A 16,717-nucleotide genomic window follows, 5' to 3' on the forward strand; every position below is an offset into this window, starting at 1 on the left:
GAATGTTATTTTTGTTTCAATCATTGCAAATCTTGGATAATATGGACTGTTTCAAGAAGTGGCAGAGAGACATTTCTAGATTTGTCTGGCAGGGCAAGAAGCCCAGAATAAAATTTAAAATATTAACTGATGCAAAGGACAGAGGTGGATTTGCCCTGCCAGACCTTAAACTTTATTATGAATCAGCAGCATTCTGCTGGCTGAAAGAATGGCTGCTTCTTGAGAACACAGACATTTTGGATTTAGAAGGTTTCAATAATGTTTTTGGGTGGCATGCATATTTGTGGTATGACAAGGTTAAATACATAAAGCATTTAAAAACCATATTGTTAGGAAAGCATTGTTAAATGTCTGGATAAGATATAAGGACTTACTTGAAAATAAAACCCCAAGGTGGTTGTCACCGATGGAAGCAAAGGCTCAGAAAAAGCTCAATATGGAGGCCAAATGGCCGAAATATTGGGAAATTTTGGAACAAGAAGGAGACAAATTGAAACTGCAGAGTTTTGAGAAATTAAAAGATAATGTGCGAGACTGGCTTCATTATTATCAGATAATGGAGGCATACAATTTGGACAAGAAAATTGGCTTCCAGGTGGAAAAATCAAAATTAGAAACAGAACTGTTAGAACCTAAAACTAAGATTTTGTCAAAGATGTATAACTTGCTGTTGAAATGGAATACTCAGGATGAAACGGTGAAATCTGCTATGATTAAATGGGCACAAGATGTTGGACATAACATTATGTTTGCTGACTGGGAACAGTTGTGGACTACAGGTATGAAATTTATGGCATGTAATGCCCTAAGAGAGAATATTATGAAAATGATATACAGGTGGTACATGACACCAGTCAAGCTTGCAAAAATCTGCCATTCTTCCATTCTTGCAAAAATCTATCATTTGCCCGATAATAAATGTTGGAAATGTAAAGAAAACGAAGGTACATTCTTTCACCTTTGGTGGACGTGCCCAAAGATTAAGGCTTTCTGGGAGATGATCTATAATGAAATGAAAAAGGTATTTAAATATACCTTTCTAAAGAAACCAGAGGCCTTCCTGCTGGGCATAGTCGGCCAATTGGTGCCAAAGAAGGATAGAACTTTCTTTATGTATGCCACAACAGCAGCAAGAATACTTATCGCAAAGCACTGGAAGACACAAGATCTACCCACCTTGGAAGAATGGCAGATGAAGGTGATGGACTATATGGAACTGGCAGAAATGACTGGCAGAATCCGAGACCAGGGAGAAGAGTCGGTGGAAGAAGATTGGAAAAAGTTTAAAGACTATTTACAGAAATATTGTAAAATTAATGAATGTTAGAATGATGTTGGATAGAAACTAAGTGGTTTCTAGCTGTAATGTTATAAGGGAATATGAAAAAATGGACTATTAATAGGTAAAAATCTAATGTTACAATACTTTAAGATTGAAGATTAGGATAAACAAAGAGGGGAGGGATTTGCTGAACTAACAAACTGAATTGGAATACAGAAAAGGGAGGCGTGAGGAAGTCCGGGAAATAAGCAAATGAAAGATAGGTGACTGAAAGACTGAATTGTTTTTAACTATTTTTATTTTGTATTTTTCTTTTTTTCTTTTTTTTATTTTGTAATATTTTGAAAACCTTAATAAATATCTTAAAAAAGAAAGAGAGAACAGCCTTTACCAAAGGTGTCATGGGCTTTGAAGACACTCGAACTCAGGACGCAAGGGAGAAACGTGCTAAGAGGAAGGCACGCTTGGCAAATCCACACCGTGATCAACTCCTGCCTGGAAACCAATGTCTCCACTGTGGAAGGATGTGTGGATCCATAATTAGCCTCCACAGTCACTTACGGGCTCATTGTTAAAACTGTGTTTATGGAAGACAAAGAAGAAGAAGACGACGATTAGGGGTGTAATTCAGCATATTTTCCCGTTCTGCCCCATATTTGTTGCCTGCAGCCTTGGATCTGTTCTGCTGCAATTCACTTTCTGTCAAAAACCATGTTATTTGTCTCACTGCCTGCTGTGAGGAAATCGTGTAGCACACGTAATTAATCATGTAAATTATGTAACTTAGGTTGTCATTAGGTCATTACTCCCCATTCATTCCAGTGCAAAGGAAAATAAATGCATTTAGGGGTGGGGGACCATAATCAATTACCTATCGTTTGCGTGCTGAAGGCAGCAAAAGTAGCAGCAATTATCAGTTGTATTCACTGGGTTGCTTTCTGTTGCAGACATAAAGTGAACACCGGCAATTTCCCCTCCTGTGTCTGTTTTTGTCGGAATGTTCTGACATCCCTAACCTTGAGGGAAGCTGTCATGGCGTGCCATTGTTTGAGGAAGTGAGCCTGTAATTGGCAGCCGAGGAAGTAGCTGCGGTGCAGAAGGAAGTCTGTCGCTTCACTTTAAAGGATGCTTTTGTGGGGAGGTGATTGTGATGTCTGCAAGTCCACGGGACGTGGCACTTGTTGTTGATAGATGTTGGATGTTGTCTTTCCGTTGGACCTGCCTTGCAGTTGGTACAGCTTGGAAGCTGACTTCCCCTGCAGGTTTCTAGTGTTTGTCTGAGAGGAGAAATGCAAAGTTTAGTCTGGGGTGGAAGCTCCTGACTTCAAGAGCTTTTGTGTGGGTGGGTGGATATGTCAACTGCAAATAGGGATTGAAGGATATTTTTAATGTTCTGGTTCTGTCTGTTTCTCATCTCTATCCCTCCCTCTCCCCCCCCCCCGCCCCATGTTCTTCACCTTTCTGCATCTATTTGCATTAGAGGGGAGCAGCTGAATTCTCATGAATATTCATCAGCATTTTTGTGTTAATTTCTCCCAACAAACTTTGTATGATTTTTTTTTTTTTACTAATGGTACACATTTTTGCAAAGCCTTCCCTGTAATGTAATGCATTTCTTTAATCTGTTTGTTTATTTCATAAAATTTACACCCTGCTTTATTGTTAAAAAAGACACTCAAAGTACACCTTATTTATGGCAGCCTCACCTAAAGAAAAAACTTCTCTGTCATTGGCACCACCAGTGAATTTTTCCAGTCCTTTTTTAAAGCCATCCATGTTGGTGGCATTCACCACCAGGTGAGCACAACTTCCTTATGGCACTTTAGAGAGGCACATTTGAATCTGATTTAGTGGAAAAGAGAAGGAGAGACAGGCACACACACAGATTTGAATGTGCCTCTCTAAAGAATTTGGCTCCCTGTTTGGAACAGATGCTTCTGCGAGGAGGGAGTAAAGGTTTTAAGATGTGTACGTGTGCTTTTCCTAGTGTGGAAGCTGTGGTGGGAAGTTGTGTGTTGCAGAGCACAAGTGAAAAGGAACCCTGGAGCAACAGTAGCAGACTGAGGCTGATCAGACCCAGTGACTAGTGAGCTTTGAGCTCAAGAGCCTCCTCCTCAGCAGCTCCCCTATGCCACATGTGAGAGAGACATTGCTCAAATCTGGAAATGTTGCATTGATTTAAATACGGGTGCCACCTTAACTAGTGACTTTACTGTAGCATAGTAAAGTAGCATAGTAAAGTAAAGCATAGTATAGTTTCTGTAGCATAGTGCTTATTATGTTTGCCTAACACGCAAAAGATCCTCAGTTCAAAACCAGGCAGAAACAATTAAAGTGTCAGACAGAGACCCAGGAGAGACCAGGGTTCAAATCCCTCTGGGTCATGAAACTCACTGGGTGTGACCTTTGGCTACTCATTCACTCAGCCTAACCAACCTCTCAGGGTTGTTGTGGAAAGCTACGTACACCACCTTAAGTTTCTTGGACAAAAAAGTAGGATGTCAACGTAAAAAATGAACACATATGGATGGACAAATACGTCAAATTTTCATTTCCTCCAAAAGTTCAGTTCACATTTCCACATCAGTTTTTGAATTCTTCTCTCTTCATGAAAATTTATCTGCTTTTTAGTGTGAATTTATCCTAATATGCACATTTTTAATATGCAGTTTTGCCTAAAATGTACTGATTTGCAAAGCAATCTGCCTTAGTGCAATGCATTTGTGGGTGGGTGGGTGATTTTCATTAACATACTCATTTTTGTACACACTTCCCTTGCTATGTAATTACAGTGGTGCCTCGCAAGACGAAAAGAATCCGTTCCGTGATTCTCTTCGTCTAGCGGTTTTTTCGTCTTGCGAAGCAAGCCCATTGACGGATTAGAGGATTAGTGCTATTAGCGGCTTTTAGCGGCTTATCAGCTTATCGGATCAGCTGATAAGTGGCTTAGCGGCTTAGAAAAAGGGGGGGGGGAGGAAAAAAACCCTGCAGGAACTCGCAAGACATTTTCGTCTTGTGAAGCAAGCCCATAGGAGATTCGTTTTGCGAAGCACCTCCAAAACGGAAAACTCTTTTGTCTAGTGAGTTTTCCGTCTTGCGAGGCATTCGTCTTGCGGGGCACCACTGTATTTGTACATATCGCTTGGCTGGAGAACTATGGGAATTTTGGAGAATTTCTGTGTTTTGGTTTCTTGTATTTAGTTGAGAAAAAAACCAAACCTGGATAGATTATGCTTGCTGGAAGGTTGCTGCAGTTGGTAGATTGAAATTTAATCATCATCATCATCATCAACATCATCATCATCATCATCATCATCATCATCATCATCATCATCATAATCTGCCTTTCTTTTCAATAAGAAATACCCAGGTGGTTCAGAAATTGACATAACATCAAAATAACAAGAATCAAATTATTGTAAAAAGTACAGCTACCTGTAATTAAAGTACATAGCAAAAAAACAAACCTACATTAAACATCCTTAACATAATAAACAAGCCCATCAGGACAATGTGACAGTTTAAATAGCAATCAAAGCAGAAGGTTCAAGTCAGATATTGGGGATGTCTGCTGAAGCAGGTGGTCTCTCCAAAAGCAGGCTTTGTTCTCAAATAACAAAGCAGGAGATAGATGTTGTCTTTTTACTTCTGCCACTGAAGTTCATACTACTTGGAGTGCAAGGTTTCAATACATGTGAAGTTCTTCAGATTCTATGTTCAAGAAAATCGTCACAAAATGTGTGTGTGTGTGTGTGTGTGACAGAGAGAGAGAGAGAGAGAGAGAGAGAGAGAGAGAGAGAGCTTCTGCATGCAAAGCAAGTGCTCTGTCACTGAATTTACACCCCTCCCTAAATTTGGCTGCCAATAGGTCCTGTTGTTAAGGATTCAGATATTCTTGGAAGTAGTGCAATTTTCCACCTTCAGCCGTGATTGTGTGGTCACTCAGGCCTAATAGGTTTCAAGATCTATGGCCAACGAGCACTATGAAGATACGGGTGATACTTTGCATCATGTCCTGCTTTCAGGTTTCTGTTCAAGACATCTAGTTGGCCACTGTCAGAACAGCCTGCTGGACCAGATGGGCCCCAGTTGGCCTGATCCAGCAGGGAGGCTGTTTCTATCTCTTTATGAAGATCACTCAAAGTAAATAGTTTTCCTTGATTTCCAAGTTGTGCTTTCACTGTTCTCCTGAAGTCTGGCCTGTTGCATCTCCTCATCTCAAAAGAGAGCAAGTAGTTTGGCGCAGAGAGAAGGGAGGGGTCAAATTTTTAACATTAACATGAGGGGAGGGGGGAGCGAGGGGAGTTCTCATGCTGTTCACAGCATGGCCTCTCTCCAGGATCTTGATTCAAGACCTGGCATGAGCCCTTCACCACTTGTCCTTGGTCGTGGTGTAATTGGAGGGGAAGACAGTGCTGGATTTCTGGCCTTCCTGTTGAATCAGTCCCCATTGGGAGGCATTTTTTCTCACTGACCGAGGTTACTTGACATCCCACTGTGTACAGTTTACAGTAAAGCCTTTGCACAGGGAGGATGGAGCAGCAGCAGGGGGTGAGGGGGCAGCCTTTTCTCTCTGCACTGCTCTTCACTGATGTCATCTTTCCACCATCTCCAGCTGTTTGATGTCTGTTTATTTCAGGTGTTTGCCCAGCTGATGATGACACACACACACACACACACACACACACACACACACACACAGCACATCCAATATGTATGGCGCCTCTTTGCTTGATAAAGGGAGCTTTTTAATGGGCTTGACAGGATCAAAGCATTCTTCGGGGTAAAATGATTAATCAGCTTAATTTTCTCCAAGTGGCTCTTCTGTTTCTCTCATAATTGTCGTAATTAAAGCGCTGCGGGGATGATAAAATGGGTAATCTGTGTGCACAAAAAAGGGACAGATGAGTGGGGGGGAGGCTGAATCCCCGTAGCATGTTTGAAAACTTAATTGTTTTACAGCCCATCTTCTTTTCTAGGTATTTTGCCTTGGTGAATAAGGCAGCTTTTGAGGAGAGCTCTGCAACCAAAGCTGGTGTGTTTGTGTGCAGATAGATATAGGATAGGCCTTTCAGAGCAGGTGGCGGGTGGCACTGTGGTCTAAACCTAGGGCTTGCCGATCAGAAGATCGGCGGTTCGAATCCCCGCAATGGGGTGAGCTTCTGTTGTTCTGTCCTAGCTCCTGCCCACCTAGCAGTTCAAAAGCACGTCAAAGTGCAAGTAGATAAATAGGTACCACTCCGGCAGGAAGGTAAACAGCATTTCCATGCGCTGCTCTGGTTCTCCAGAAGCGGCTTAGTCATCCTGGCCACATGACCCAGAAGCTGTCTGCGGACAAACGCCAGCTCCCCTGGCCTATAGAGCGAGAGAAGCGCGCAACCCCAGAGTCGTCCGCGACTGGACCTAACGGTCAGGGGTTATTTTACCTTTACCTTCAGATCAGACCCATTGAAATTAATGGGCCTACTCTGAGTAGGGCAAGCATTGGATACAACCCATAATTTTAAATTCTGTTTATGGTTTTTATTGTAATGTATATTCAGATGTACATTCCAGTCACTTGTCTCTTGGCCTAACCTACCTCACTGGGTTGTTGTTGTGATTGAATGTGGATAGAGAGAGCCATGTACTCCACTTTAAGCTCCTTGGAGGAAAAAGTGAGACAGAAATGCAAAAAATAAAATAAAAGGAATAATGCTTGAATTTTATATATACATAAAATCATAAAATAATAAAAGAATATTGTTTACACACACACACACACACACACACACACACACACACAATATAAATCAGCCAAAATACAAAATAAATGTCCTTTAACAGTGATTCTCAAACTTTTTTCTCTGGGCTACACTTTCAGAATAAAAGTTTGCTCATGCCACACCAAATTTTATATTGATAAATACACTGGAAAGCAAAAAGAAACAACTCCTGGCAGTGCTTGATTTATAACATAGAACACAAGTACTTTATAATATGATCATGGGACATCCAGAAAGTATAAATCAATGCAGCTACGTAAGAACATGAATCATTCTCACAATATGGCGATTCTGGATCACAACTAGGATTGTCCTCCGTATCACTTGATGCTCTTGCTCTCATTTTGAAAAGATATCCATATTCTACTAATAAAAAAAAATATTATTTTGACATTATACTATACTATTCTACACTGGAATGTTAAAATGTTTATTTGATTGTCCTTGAATATTCCCACCACACTTGCCATCCTCTCCTGACCAGTGGCGGAGCATACCCCACCAGCGCCCGGGTTGGGTATACTCTGGGCAATAGGGTGGGGAGTGCTGGGGGACGGGGCATCTGCATCCTTCTTAGCTGGAGGGACGCAGCAGCTCTGTGCCCCGGCCCTGTGCTGCTTTTATGTCAGTGTGGAACCTGTAAGGGCACCCTTGCAGCCTTGGGTCCCAGCATCAGAGAGGGGCAGTGGTGCCTCTCCAATGCTTCGGGACTGCACTGCACAGCCTGCCTGGCTGCCCCTCACAGCGCCCTGTAAGCCCAGCATCGCTTTGCAAGAATTGCAAAAATGACGCTGGGCTTGCAGGATGCATGAACTCTTGCAGTCTTCTCAGGCACCCTCCAGGCTCCAACAGGAGGGTGACTGAGGAGGAGGCAACAGGCAAACATCATCCCCACACTGCTTTTGCGAGCAGCGCTGGGCTTGCAGGATGCCTGAGCTGTTGCCTCCTCCTCAGGCGCCCTTCTGCTGGAGGGTTCTTGAGAAGGACACAAGAGCTAACCATAGGCAGGGCATCAGGAATGCCCCCTCCCGAAACTACGCCCGGTACATCGGCACCCCCAGCAACCTCTACGCTACGCCTCTGCTTCTAATACACCAGGCATTCCACACCCTTTGAGAACCACTGCACTAAGCACATTCACAGCAAAACTCTGATTAAGAGAAAGTTGGGGGGGGGCAGATTCTTATCTAAAAATTAACCTTTTTCTTCCCCTCCCCTTTTCATTTACTTTTCCAGAAGCGCTTCAGAGGCCAGTAGCCTCTGAATTTGAGCCCCAGGGCCTAAGTGAAGCCGTCCGCTGGAACTCCAAGGAGAATCTGCTTTCGGGTCCCGGAGAAAATGACCCCAACCTTTTCGTTGCCCTGTATGATTTTGTAGCAAGTGGAGACAACACTCTCAGCATAACTAAAGGTAAGAGCTATATGTCAGGATCAGACTACAAAGTGTGTATGAGACCAAGTGTGCGTCCCGAGTGTCATTATTTTCATTCAGAACAGTGCTTGTCCAAAAACAGTGCATGGCCTGAAAGGACAAACTATGGGGGGGGCATAGGGAACAAGCAAACTCAGGCACCAAATCCCAAAACAGTAGCTTTTATAATATGTAACCAGACAGAATTGAAGGAGGTCAATGAGGTTGGTATTCCAGTCTTCCTTCTATCTCTGCAGCAGCCTGCTGACGGGCTCCCTCCTTTGTTCATTCCATCTATATGAACTTCCAATTTGATGCTGAGCTGAAGTCCAGGCTCTTGGTGCTAGTGCTAAACTTAAGAAAGTGTGTCTCTGGTGTCTTTGAAGGAGCATCTTCTCTCAATATGGGCCTTGAGATCAACTTTGGTCTCCTTGCTCTGAGATGAAGATGTGTGGGGTTTGGAGCTGCCTTGGGAATGGCACCACAGTGGTTCTTCCTGCCCCCCCCCATCACTTCTCTTCATGCAGAAGTTTTAAAACCAATTTCCAGGTCCCATTCCCCATATCAGATCTGTTTCACACAGATATCAATGTGGGAACCCTCTCTGGGAATGGTGGGTGCCTTTTTTTCCACTGGGATTCTTCCAGCGGGCACACCTGGAACAGTGAAATTGACCATGTCCATGCTGGTTCCACACCAGGGTTAGGAAAGATTTTTCAGCCTGAGGACTGGCCCACCCTCCACAGGTCATTTTTGGCAGGTGGATGAGGACACCTATCCGGTAATTGCCTGGTTTAAGATGACTCCAGCTGGTTCAAAGTTCAAGTTGCAGGAGCAGACAGAGGCTTGCCTCTGATCTCAGTGCTGTAGTCACACAGCGCTAAAATCAGAGATGACCTTTTGCTTGCTCTTTAAGAGTCAACAGGCAGAGGCTTATCTCCAGTCTTAGCACTCTGGGATCACAGTGCTAAGTCTTTGCTGCTGCTTTTTACCATCAAAGAGCAAGCTGCCTCTTGGATCTTAGTACTTAGATCGGAGATAACAGATCTCTACAGCTGGTATCATACGATGTAGGGTGATTGACAAGTGGGCATGTTTTACACCAAATGCCCTTGTAGACCAACTTCAAAGGCCTCCTGCAAGATGTGGACCAGAGGTTCCCTACCCCTGATCTACCTGATGACCACTCTTAGCAACCATGTGATAAAGCTTTCTGCAATTGTGACTTCTGGCTTCATAAAAATTGTGTCCAGTTCAAAAATTAAGCAGCTTCAGATTATTTCCCCCTCTGATGCTTTTAAATTTGCATTTGTCTGTTGGGTTTTATTACCACATGCTGCCTCAGATGCTTGCCTGTCCATGTAAAAATAAACACTGTATGTGCTGTTTTTATTTAATCCATTGATCCATCTTTTGATTATAGTCAATGACCAATATTCGTTCTTTTTGTTTTAATTGTTTTAATGGAAAGGTGAAAAGCTCCGCGTCTTGGGCTATAACCACAATGGGGAGTGGTGTGAGGCCCAGACAAAGAACGGGCAAGGATGGGTCCCCAGCAACTACATCACCCCCGTGAACAGCTTAGAGAAGCACTCATGGTACCACGGGCCAGTGTCGCGGAATGCGGCAGAGTACCTGCTGAGCAGTGGGATCAATGGTAGCTTCCTGGTGCGGGAGAGTGAGAGCAGTCCAGGCCAGCGGTCCATATCGCTGAGATACGAGGGAAGGGTTTACCACTACCGGATCAACACTGCATCTGATGGGAAGGTGAGAGCAGACCCTGGTTGACCTTCCAGGCGTATCTTATTTATTTATTTTACATCATTTTTTTGCTAAAAGCATGCATGGTGGTTAGACCACTACTGTTCTTTCTTGAGCATTTGTTCTGATTCATCTGTGGGACGGGGTTATATGATAGCAAGCATTCATCCTGGTTTGCTCGCAGCTTGTTCAGATGTCTCTCCGTTCATTGTCCATTCATCAGTTTGTTTCTCCATCATTTTCCAAACTGCAAAAAAAATGTGTGTGCATGTGTTTGGTATGGCTTTGTTGGATGAGGGTAGCAGAGCCAAGTACTGCTGGTTTCCAAATGGATACTGGAAGATTGAAAACCTGTGAAGATGACAAAAAATAAATGAATGAATAACAGCAACAACAAATGACAATAAAGGAGATTCTGACTAAACATTGTAGACTAAACACTGTAGAGCAGAAGACTGAGAGGTGATACGAGAGCCACCTTCAAATTTGAAAGGCTGTCCCATGGAAGATGGAGCAAGCTTGTTTTTTGCTGCTCCAGGGGGCAGGACCTGAACCAATGGATTCAAATGACAAGGAAGTAGATTCCAACTAAACATTAGGAAAACCTTTCAGTCAGTAAAAGGTGTTAAACAATGGAGTGAATTCCCTTGGAAGGTGGTGGATTCTCCTTCGCTTGAGGTTTTTAAACAGAGGCTGGCTATCTGTCAGGGAGCCTAGTTGTGATTTCTGCATTGCAGGGGGTTGGACGAGATGACCTTTGGGTATTCATTTCCTATCAATGTTTGGTTTTTATTATTCTTCTATGTTTTTACAGTTCTTGCTTTTAACTATAAGCTGCTTTGAGTCCCATCAAAGAAAAAGGTGGGGTTTAAGAACAACAACTTTTTGAATATGTTGTAATAATAAATAGCATCTATTATTATTATTGTTATTATTACTATTATTATTATTCAATTGAAACCCTCTGAGGATGTCAAAAAAAGAAACGAGCACTTGTTGTTTTATTGTTGTTTTTATTATTTTTATTACTAGTAATAATTATAATTTATTTTTTTACCTGCCCTTCACAATTAGGTTCCAGGGCAGGTTATAGCAATTTAAAAATACAATACAGTGGTACCTTGATTTGCATACATCTTGGTTTGCATAAGTTTTGGATTACAAACATGTCAAACCCATTTTGGGGGCATTACGAATGTGGTTTTTTTTTGGAGGCCCCTTTGGTGAAAGCATGCCTTGGATTACAACCTGTTTCAGTCTACAAACGGACCTCCAGAACGTATTATGGTTGTAAACCAAGGTACCACTGTACTGAAAATATTTTACGACAAACTACAGTCACAAGAGCCAGGGTAAAGAGGTATGTCTTCAGCACAGGACACAAACTAAGCAGTGAAGGTGCCCAGTACATCTCTGTGGGGAGAGATTTAGATCTTCCTGCTGACATAAGGCAGTGCAGCATCAGCGACAAGGTGTTCTGCCACTTGTAGCCTGCCCCAGCATTGCGATAAGGCACCCTGTTTAGTCTGGCAGCACTCTCAGCGCCAAGGAATGACCAATACTCGCTATGATAATCAGTTTAGATTTGCTCAAAGCAGGTTAATAGTTTTTCTTTCGCTGGAACTGTTTTAATTGGAGTTATTGGGAATGGGTACCGGCAGGATGATTTCATTAAAGCGAACAGCCACTGGCTTACCACCAGGAATCTATGAATTTTCATCCTAATTTTATTGTGAAGGGAAGAGAAGAAGACACCAAGAGTCTCAGCAGGCCTAGTTCTTAAACGATCAATTTCAGCCATTTGATAAAAAATATATATCATATGTCCCCTGGGGGGTGGAGATGGTAGTGGGGAGAACAGACGGTGCAATCCTCCCCGCCTGCTGTCTGGGCTTTTGTGGCATTCCAAGTCTGCTGTCTCATTTCTCAGTTTGCTGGCAGAATTTAATATCTCACAAGCTCTTCCAGTTAGATCAACAGCTTTGGTGTTGTGTCTCTGTATGTGTCTATGTAGAAAGAACCACACTGTGCCACTGTCTCCATCTCTTATAACATTAGCACTTGTGGACAGCCAGTGAAGCTGAATGTTGGAGGTTTCAGGAAAGATAAATGAAAGTACTTATTCACACAGTGCAAGGTTAATAACTGCAGCACTTAACTCCCACAGGAGGCAGTGGGGGGCATCAACTTTGATGGCTCTAAAAGAGGATGTGACAAATTCATGGAGGAGAGGGCAATGCATGGCTATTAGCCACTGTAGTTATTCTCTGCCTCCATGGTTGGAGGCACAAATGCTTCTCATTGCCAGTTGCTGGAAACCACTGGAGTGCTCTTGTGTTTGGATCCTGCTTGTGAGTTTCCCATGGCCTTCTTGGTTGGCCACTGTGAGAGCAGGATGTTGGACTTGATGGACCATTGGTCTGAACCTGGTGTAGGGCTCTTATATTCCCCCCCCCCCCGGGTTGGAGGCAGTATGTATACTTCTTCTGAATACCAGTTTCTGGGAATCACAAGTGAGTAGAGTTGCTGCTGCACTCAGGTCCTGCTTGTAGGTTCCTGTTGGGGCGTCTAGTTGGCTTCATTGAGATCAGGGTGCTGGACTAGATGAGCCATTGACCTGATCCAGCAGGCTTTTCTTATGTTCTTACAACTGTATCAATATATTTTCAGCCCCCTAGGCCTTTCTGCCCAGTACTCAGAACTCTCCCCAGGGTCTTGTTTTATACCCCAAGTGGTGATGCGGGTGGTGCTATGGTCTAAACCACTGAGCCTCTTGGGCTTGTTGTTCAGAAGGTTGTCAGTTTGAATCTGCGCAACGAGATGAGCTCCTGTTGCTCTGTCCCAGCTTCTGCCAACCTAGCAGTTCAAAAGCACACCAGTGGAAGTAGATAAATAGGTACCACTGCAGCAGGAAGGTAAATAACATTTCCATGCACTCTGGCAATTGTCAGGGTCTTCCGTGCGCCAGTAGCAGTTTAGTCATCCTGGCCACATGACTTGGAAAGCTGTTTGTGGACAAATGCCAGCTCCCTCAGCCTGAAGTGACATGAGCGCCACACCCCATAGTCGCCTTCGACTGGACTTAACTGCCCAGGGGTCCATTACCTTTTACCTTTTGCCCCAAGTGTTTTTGCCTGGCTGGGCTGTGTCCTTGAACTCTCCAGTTAAAGGATCAGATAGCTTTGTAGCATGAAAGACAGATAGACAGATGGGCAAATATCCAGACTGGTTCAAAGGCAGCTTTCTTTTATTCCTTTTTATTCATTTCGCAAAATTTGGTATTGTAAAAAGAACAACAACAACAAAAACCCACCTCAAAGCAGTTTACAAAAGAATAAAAGAATAAAATTATTTGTAAAACATAATGAAAATCAACCACAAGCTAAAAATCAGATTAAAACACATGTCAACATTCTACATATCTAGGCCGGTTTGTCTAAACCAAAATGTTTTGTAAGAGGTATTGAAAAGAGTATAGCAAAGAGACCTGCCTGATGTCAACAGGCAGGGTGTTCCAAAGTTGTGGTGCTGCCATGCTGAAAGATTGATTTCTTACTAATCCAAAAGCTTTCTCTGATGCAGCTTGTCCAGGATTGGGGCAGCACTGTTAAACAAAAAGTGGGATCAGTTGAGAAGTGGGATCTGATGGGGGTCTAGACGGGAAAGATACTCCATTTCTTTAAACCTTTACATTTACTTTTTGCAAAAGCCTGGTGGGGAGGGGAGAGGCCATGGAAAAAATGCACTCCAGTGTCGTCTGCTTGGCTCAAAATCTTGGCACAACATTTTTGGGGCAGTCTCCTTTGTGGTCTGCCCAGTTTTCAAGCTCTGATATATATGCCAGGCTCATATATTGCTTATGGGATCAAACCTGGGCTTTAGAAGGGCTGCAGCTCAGAGGTGGAGCATCTGTTTGCACCTGTGAAAGGTCCCAGGTTCAATCCCTGGTGTCTTCACATAGGGTTGGGATTGTTCCCTCTCTGAAACCCTGGCAAGTGTGGATAGTATTGAGCTAGATGAACCTATGATCTGACTTGAAATAAGGCAGCTTCCTATTTTTTCAAAATTATGAGAACTGGAATCTTACATACTTCTTAGAGGAAAGGACTTTAGTTCACTGGTAGAGCATCTGCTTTGCATGCAGAAGGTTCCAGGTTCAGTCCCCAGCATCTCCAGGTGCACCTGGGAATATTCCATGACTGAAATGCCAGAAGAGCTGCTGCCAGTCAGTGTAGACAAACCTGTGCTGGATTGACCCAATGATCCGACTCAGCATAAGGTAGTTTCCAGTGAATTTGCAGTGCCGCACATCTGACATCAATATGAAACAGAGCCTTCGGTATTATTGGCTCACTCCTGTGGAATGCTCTTCCAACAGAGAGATTCAAGCAGGCGCCTTCTATATTAACCTTCAAACGTTCACTGAAAACTTTCCTTATGCAGATAATTACAGGAAAACATTTTCCTTTAATAGTTAGCTGGCAATCTGTTTTAATTTGTGGTTAGCTTTTATTATATTACACTTGCTTGAAACCTCCCTGATGTTGCTGTTGCTTTTATTAAATTGCGGCATGCAAATCTTTTTTTTTTTTTTTTTACAAAAGAATATTTATTTATTTTATTTACTGATAAATATATCTATATACTGCTAAGTCAGTATATTAATTGCCTGTATGATAAAAATATAAATATGTAGGAAAGCTTTTAGGAATAACTTGAGAGACTGCCTTATCCCTTATGCACCCCATACATTCTTGTGGTCTGCAAGTTCCAAAGCTCTCGGAAGACGTCTCTGCAGTAACTCTGAGCATGGCCTTTAGTGTGGCTGCTCCTGTTCTGTGAAATGACATTTCTGTCAAGAAACGACAGGGGCCCACTCTCTGTACTTCCTGGAAACATTTTTGTTCTGACAGGCTTTCACAGCTAGACAAAGGGGTCTTTTACCATGCATGTTCACTTCTTAGGGTTTTAGTCTTAAAAAAAAAAAAAAGTGTTCATCATTTGTGAGTTGTTAACTTTTTTATTATCTTAAACGTGAATCACCTTGATATGGTGGTTTGGAAGGTGATTAATAAATTAATTATGATAATAAGTTTTAATTGGATGATTTAATTTAGAGATTTAATTTGATGATTTTAATGTATTGGTTCCTTTAACCTTTCATATTGTAATCTTTTCTAACCTTTTGATGATGTTTTATTATTACTATTACTATATTTTGATGCAAATATATATTTTGGTTTAAGTTATTTTTAATATTGTATTAGTGCATATATTTTATCTGTGGTTGATATGACCATGGCGGTTGACAGCAATAATAAACTAGTAACTGTATAAATATGTACCATGTAAATGAATAAACATGCAATTTTTGTGTAAATCAGCAGCATAATAACAACATGGAGTTGTGGTGACTCTCTCTTCCTCTCTGCTTTCGCTCCCAGCTCTACGTGTCTTCGGAGAGCCGCTTCAACACTTTGGCTGAGCTGGTCCACCATCACTCAACCGTGGCAGATGGGCTGATCACCACTCTGCACTACCCGGCCCCCAAGCGCAACAAACCCACAATCTATGGTGTGTCCCCCAACTACGACAAGTGGGAGATTGAACGGACAGACATCACCATGAAGCACAAACTTGGAGGGGGCCAGTATGGCGAGGTATACGAAGGCGTCTGGAAGAAGTATAACCTCACAGTGGCGGTGAAGACCTTAAAGGTAGGTACTGAAACCTTTTCTTCTCTTCTCTCTTTCTACCACTCTTCTGTTTCGTAACCACTGCCCTTTTAAAGAGGAAAACTTCATCACTCTTAGAAGGCCCAAAAAGGTACAGACTCCCCTAATGAAGAAAGGTTGCAGCATTTGGGACTTTTTAGTTTTGAGAAAAGGTGAGAAAGAGGTGACATGATGGAAGTTTATGAAACTATGCACAGCATGGAGAATGTGGTTAGGGAGTAGTTTTTCTCCTTCTCTTGTGATACCTGTGGGAATGCAATGCAACTGAATGTTGGAAGATTCAGGACAAATAAAAGAAAGGACTTCTTCACACAGCAGCGCACAGTTAAACTATGGAACTCGCTCCCACAGGAAACAGTGAAGCCACCAACCTGGATGGATTTAAAAGATGATTAGACAAATTGGTGGAGGAGAGGGCTATGAGTGGCTGATCACCCTGATTGCTATGTTCCACCTTCACTGTCAGAAGGTTTGCACCTTCACTGTTCTCTCTTGGGCGCTTGGAAGAAACATTTTTGTTTAGGGCCGGCAAAGCCCTGATATGTAGAATGTTGACCTGTGTTTTATCTTCATGTTTATTTTAATTGCTTTCAAAGATTTAAAATAGTTTCTACACTCTACCTCCACTGTCAAAGGCAGCAGTGTTCCTGGATACCAGTTTCTGGAAATAACAGGAGGGGAGAGTGCTCTTGTGCTCAGATCCTTCCTGCAAGTTTCCTCTGCAGGCATCTGGTTACCCAGTGTGAGAAGATGCTGGGCTAGTT

At 42.6% G+C, this 16,717-nt stretch overlaps 1 protein-coding gene across 2 annotated transcripts in view; it reads left to right on the plus strand.

The window, feature by feature from the left end:
* ABL1 (ABL proto-oncogene 1, non-receptor tyrosine kinase) overlaps positions 1–16,717 on the plus strand; it is a 126,234-nt gene that overhangs the window by 73,300 nt on the left and 36,217 nt on the right. For both annotated transcript variants that reach the window (XM_083485020.1, XM_083485021.1), the window contains exons 2-4: positions 8,284–8,457; positions 9,929–10,224; positions 15,663–15,935. In XM_083485020.1, coding sequence (XP_083341146.1) covers positions 8,284–8,457; positions 9,929–10,224; positions 15,663–15,935 — 743 coding nt within the window. The remainder of the gene's footprint in view (positions 1–8,283; positions 8,458–9,928; positions 10,225–15,662; positions 15,936–16,717) is intronic.

The sequence above is a fragment of the Podarcis liolepis genome (genome assembly GCF_965112155.1).
Source record: "Podarcis liolepis genome assembly, chromosome: Z".
In the NCBI taxonomy this organism is placed as follows: domain Eukaryota; kingdom Metazoa; phylum Chordata; class Lepidosauria; order Squamata; family Lacertidae; genus Podarcis; species Podarcis liolepis.